Raw genomic sequence first — 6,000 nt, 5'->3', positions numbered from 1 at the left:
TACAATTGGGATACAATAAGAATTGTATTCCACTTCATGCAAAATTTATATTTATATAGGTTCAGGGTATTTGGTGGCCAAATCTTTAGTTGCAACACTTCACTCGTACACGGCGCGAGGAGCTCACCAGTCTATTTCCCAGAGATCCTCTGCGGGTACTGGAGCAGCTCTATTAACTGATGTGTTTTGGGGAAAAAAAAAACAAAAAAACCTTTTTTTTCCCCATTAAGGTTTAACTACCTCTTTAAAGGAGAAGGAAAGGTTAAAACTAAGTAAGCCTTATCAGAAAGGTCCATCTAAATATACCAGTAAACCCCCAAAGTAATGCTGCTCTGAGTCCTCTGTCAAAAGAAACACAGCATTTCTTTCCTTCTATTGTGTACACATGGGCTTCTGTATCAGACTTCCTGCCTTCAGCTTAAACCTCATTGCCCTGGGCAAGAGCATGCTCAGTTTGCTCCTCTTCCCCACTCCCCTCCCTTTTCTACTGTAATCTGAGCCCAGAGCAGGGAGAGACTCAGGCAGGAAGTGATGTCACACCATGTTAATACTGCAGCTCCTATCCTAAACAAACAGAGAGTTTCTAGAGCTTTTTACTCAGGTATGGTAAAACATTCTGCAGAATAAATATAGCATTCTAGCTTGCACTATTGCAGCTAATCTATTGGCAATAAAATGCCTCTGTAGCTTTCCTTCTCCTTTAATGGGCAATAGAGGGAATTTACCCTTTGGGTCTCCTACATTACCTAAGCCTTAAGGAAACTGGAACTGAAATTGTTCCACCTAACAAGAGAATTAAGCAACGGTGATGTATAAAAACATGTGTAGACTGTGATGTATTCACAGAAGAAACAGACCAGGAAGTATTATATTCCTCAGCACCGATAGTGGTTATTTATTTACCACAGAATCTATTCTCAGTCCTCAGTAGGGTACAGTGATACTGAGATTGAGGACCCCTATGTTTTTATTCTATAACACTCAATTACCACAACTACAGTTGTAGTAATGGTAACATACCTCCCAGCTGTCCCACTTTCTTCGGGACAGTCCCAATTTTGACAGCTCAGCCCACGGTCCCGGGTTTCTTTCTGAAATGTCCTGACTTTCTCTTTGATCTCCTGCACTGATTCGAGAAAAAAGATACAAAGTTTCTGAAACTTTATTAAAGTAAGAGGCTTTTTGGCAGAGAGCCCAGAGCATTCAGCAGCTGCACTTTCATACGTTTGTAACAATTTAAGATAAGCAAAGATACAATTGTAACTAAGACAAGCTGGTCTCTTGGGAGATCTGAGATCTCACAGCTTAAAGGGCAATTCACTTTCATTAGCGAAACTGTTATAACACATAAAAGGTTGCCCTAAAACTGCCAGAAATGTGTTCAAGCTTTCCATAGCCTGCCACATTGTATACAACTAACATGTTAATTAGAGGGTGTGGCCATAGAATGGGCGTGGTCGTTTTTTCAAATGTTATGACCTCTGTGGTCAATTGTACTGAGGTGAAGAAGCAATTATTGTTTTATTATGGAGCCATCATATTCAGCTGTAAAGAGATTATAAATCTCTCAGCCAGTGGAGTTTACAATCAAAACTCCCTCTCACACACTATGAACTTTTTTATTCATCCAAAGAAATTCTTATTTTATCAGGTAAGCTATTTAAAGTTGCTCACTTTATTCCTCAACCAATATGGCGGCGCCGACTACGTCTTAGGAACGTCATGCAAGCGCGCCCCTCCCCTTCCTTAGAGACGGTCTCAGGACGCCACAGAACCCTCAAGCGTTGCTATGAGCAACGCTAAACTATGACGACACCGAAGGGGCGGTGGCTTTGCCCCTGCTGGACTGCGCTGGCGCCCCTGTTCCCTTTCATTCTAACTGACAGGAAGAAACAAGATGGCGGCGGCAGACGGGGATGATTCTTTGTATCCTATCGCCGTGCTCATTGACGAGCTGCGGAATGAAGACGTTCAGGTGAGTGCTTTCTGCTGGGGTGTGGATGGCGGGAGAGTCCCGCGGTGGCTGCCTGAGTTACAGGTGTGGGTAGGGTTCCTGTGATCCATGGCGACGGCTCCTATGGAAGGACAAGGCCCGGTGGATTGGATGAGCCTTCTGACCAGCTCTCTCCGTGATTGGCGCGTCACTAATGACTGAGCTAATAGGTCTGGGGCAGCTACTCCTCTCCCTGAGAGCCCCTCCCCTTCTACACATTGTGCTTCATATAGAGGCCCCGCCCCTTCCCCTGCGCTGTGCGTTTCATACTGAGTGGGGCCCCTCCCCCTTATTGCAATTCCTAGGCAAGTATTGAGCCTTGGTGTCCCTCTCCTTCCCACATACACACAGCCAGTCATAGGCACAGCCAGTCATAGGCACAGTGCCATTTATTGCAGCTTTTGTATACACTTCATTCATACTGACCACTGAGCCTGGTTACCTGCACCCACTAAGTGCTACTCCCCCTCCCCAGCAACATTTAGGGCCCTCCCACAAATAATATCAACCCCTGAGAGTCACAGGGGACTTTAAAGCCTCTATTTCTCTAAAACTGACCAGAAATATTGTGTTTCTATTCTTCCCTATCAGATCAAATGGACCAGTATTACTTTAAAGTGGTTGTTCACCTTTAAGTTAACTTTTAGTATGTTTTAAAATGGCCAAGACGAAGCATCTTTTCAATTGGTCTTCATTATTTTTTTTTTTTATATATTTTTTATAATTATTTGCCTTCTTCTCCCGACTCTAGCTTTCAAATGGGGGTCACTGACCCCATTGAAAAAACAAATGCTGTGTAAGGCTACAAATTTATTATTATTGCTACTTTTTATTGCTAATCTCTCTGCCCAGTCCCTCTCCTATTCATATTCCAGTCTCTTATTCAAATCGGTGCATGGTTGCTAGGGTAATTTGGACCCTAGCAATAGGGATGCACCAAATCCACTATTTTTGATTCGGCCGAATCCTTGGTGAAAGATTCGGCAGAATACAGAACCAAATTCTAATCTGCATATGTAAATTAGGGGCAGCAAAGGAAAAAGTGGAAAAAATTCTTCTTTTGTCACGCAATTTCCCTACCCGCCCCTAATTTACATATGCGGATTCGGTTTGGCCAGGCACAAGAATTCTGCTGAATCCGAATCCTGCTCAAAAAGGCCGAATCCCGAACCGAATCCTGGATTGGGTACATCCCTACCTAGCAACCAGATTGCTAAAACTGCAAACTGGAGAGCTACTGAATAAAAAGCTAAAAAAACTCAAAAAACACAAATAATAAAAAAGCAAAACCAATTGCAAATTGTCTCAGATTTCTACTCTCTTTACATTAGGCCTGCCCAAAAGATAGATCAGGATCTACCAGTAGAGTCGAAATATAGCAACAAACAGCTTGTCTAAATCACTGTCCTATTTCATGCTTTTTATTCAGATATTTATTATGTTACGGTTACATAGAAATAGTTGTTTGTTAAATATGGCAATATAAATTCTCTCCAAGCAATATATTTAAGTAATATTTTCCGTGGAAACAATGCTAACCATGCTTTTATGGATGTAGATCATAATGGGACAACATTGTTAAAAGTAGAGCTCGCATTAGTAAAGTGTGGGCACTCCTGTTCTACATCATGTAACTAAAAGTTAACTGACAGATGGGTTGTAAATCCAACCACAATGTCGCCCCATAGCGCCCCCTAGTTTTCTATAGAAGACGCACAGAAACATAATTACAGATGCAAGACAATTCACCAATGAGAATTCTACTGATCAAAAACTTCATTATAAATGTAAAAAAACTGACCAATAAGAATTCAGATTCCCAGCACCATGTCAGGCTTCTTGCTGGTCTCTTACATATAGAGATAATTATCTTTCTTGATGATATTACACTGGAATCAAACATGGGGATAAAGGACAGACTTGTTCAGTGCTGGGAAACCGAGCTTAAAGCTTCCAATTCCAATTACACGAACAGGGAGTAAGATTTATACAGATCAGCTGGGATTCTCATTGGAGGATTATTTGCATTTTAAAGCAGCCACTGGCAGTGGAGATTTAGGGGAAAGTTTTGGAAAAAGTTTTATTGTGCAATATTGCTTTAAGAATACAGCCTGATGTTGCTGGACTACAGCTCCCAGCATGCCTCAACATTTATTATATGTTATTCTGGGATTTGTAGTCCAGCAACAACTAAGTAAAGTTTGAGCAGTGCAGCAGGGTTTAATGACTCTTTAACAAAGAAGCACCTGCAGTTTGTGTCCCTCCAGTTCTTTTACCTAGTGGCAGACTTTACCGGCGGATTTGATAACTTACTCTTGCCAGAAATGTAGAACATGAGACTGGGCTAAATACCTAGTCGTGTGTAGACATGTGATACAGAGCTTGTTACACTACAAATCTCCACATGTCGACCACAGCCTTTAAAGGGCCACTGGTTTCACATCAGTCCTTAACACACACTTAAAAACCTCAATTGGATTATAAATAACTTGACAGCTGCTTTTTTTCCTCTTTAATTAAATGAATGGATGTGGGTGGAAGATAGCAAACACTGAGGGGCCCATTTACTAAGGGTCAAAGTGAATTTTCGAATTCAAAAACTTCAAATTCCGAAGTAATTTTTGGGTACTTTTTTTTTTTGGGTGTCCGTGATTAAAAACGAATTGAAAAGTTAATGTTCTATAACATTAAAATATAATGAACCACTCCTTTAAAGGTTAACTAAACCCTTTTTAATAAAAACCCCTACCCTCCCTGCTCCCCCCCGCACAGGTGTTAACACAAGTAAATAGCCCTAAGCCGGTAATTACCCCTTGTTGCAGAGTCAGCGCAGCGGAGCTAACGGTAGAGTCCTGCAGCGGGTCGGGTACCCGCTGGTTACCCGCAAAAACCTGCGGGTTGCGGGTAGAAGTTCCCTGTGCGGGAGTAGACACAGGTTTGCGGCCGCCTGTCGGCCCGCGGGTCTTCTCAATAGCGAGTTTTACTCCTTTTTTCTGATCACGCCTACTTCCGTTGATGTCACTTCCAGTTTACAATTATAGCACTTCCTGTTTTACTCCTTTGTTTCTGATCACGCCTACTTCCAATGATGTCACTTCCAGTTTACAATGACAGCACTTGATGGTCAGCGGGTCTGGGTTGTGGATAAAGTACTTGCAGGTTGGGTAGCGGGTCCAATCGGGTAAGAATGCGGGTTGCTGATTGCGGGTACGGGTCCCAAAAAATGGACCCGCGCAGGACTCTAGCTCAGGGGGGCCAACTTTCCCCGCTTTGGTAATCTCAGTAAGGAAGTTCCGTATCTGCACATTGGAGCATTTTCCCGGTTTGCTAAACTGTGCATGCGACGAAAGTGACGGAAATTACCGAAACGCTGGAAGAAGACCCACAGATTACAGAAGCGGCTAAAGATGGCCCCCGCGAGCTCCGCTGTGCTGACTCTGCAACAAGGGTTCATTACCGGCTTAGGGGTATTTACGTGTGCGAGGGGGAGATGAGACTTTGGAGGGTAGGGGTTTTTATTAGAAAGTTGGTTTAGTTCTCCTTTAAAGGGGATGTGTATCCCCACGCAGTACTTACAAAACAATTAAAAAAAACCAGCCACCTCTCTCTTCACACGTTTTGTGAAACTGCTTGTTTTTGTCCAAATAGCCAAATTTGGCAGAGGCTCAGTTGTCATGGAAACAGTTCAGGTGAAATCGTATCACAGCCCTAGTTTGCCCCATACGAAGAGGTTTATGAAGTCTGTGACATTCTCTGTTTTGATTGGCCGGTGTCTTGTAGCTTATTCATTATTTTGTGTGTAATGAGCAGTGTTTACAAGCGGTAGCCTCACACCAATGATAATTATACTCCTTCCCACCCGAAAGACTTCACTGTCGTTCCCCTACTCCGCGTTGAATGGGAAGAAAAACAAGTGACTGCAGCAAAGGATTCTCAACAAACAGAGTTTAGGATTTCTCTCTTCACTACCCATTGCTGGGCCTAGATATATCATATTTAAATATCGT

At 42.7% G+C, this 6,000-nt stretch overlaps 1 protein-coding gene across 1 annotated transcript in view; it reads left to right on the top strand.

Moving 5' to 3' along the window:
* The first annotated feature begins 1,889 nt into the window (after nucleotides 1-1,889).
* Nucleotides 1,890-6,000, top strand: part of ppp2r1a.L (protein phosphatase 2 regulatory subunit A, alpha L homeolog) — a 28,908-nt gene continuing 24,797 nt past the window's right edge. Inside the window, 1 exon segment of the mRNA NM_001086666.1 lies at nucleotides 1,890-1,975. Coding sequence (NP_001080135.1) covers nucleotides 1,898-1,975 — 78 coding nt within the window. The 5' untranslated portion in view covers nucleotides 1,890-1,897.

The sequence above is a fragment of the Xenopus laevis genome, chromosome 7L, assembly GCF_017654675.1.
Source record: "Xenopus laevis strain J_2021 chromosome 7L, Xenopus_laevis_v10.1, whole genome shotgun sequence".
NCBI lineage: Eukaryota > Metazoa > Chordata > Amphibia > Anura > Pipidae > Xenopus > Xenopus laevis.
Note: the sequence above shows the minus strand (reverse complement) of the source record. Positions and strands in the feature narration are given on the sequence as shown.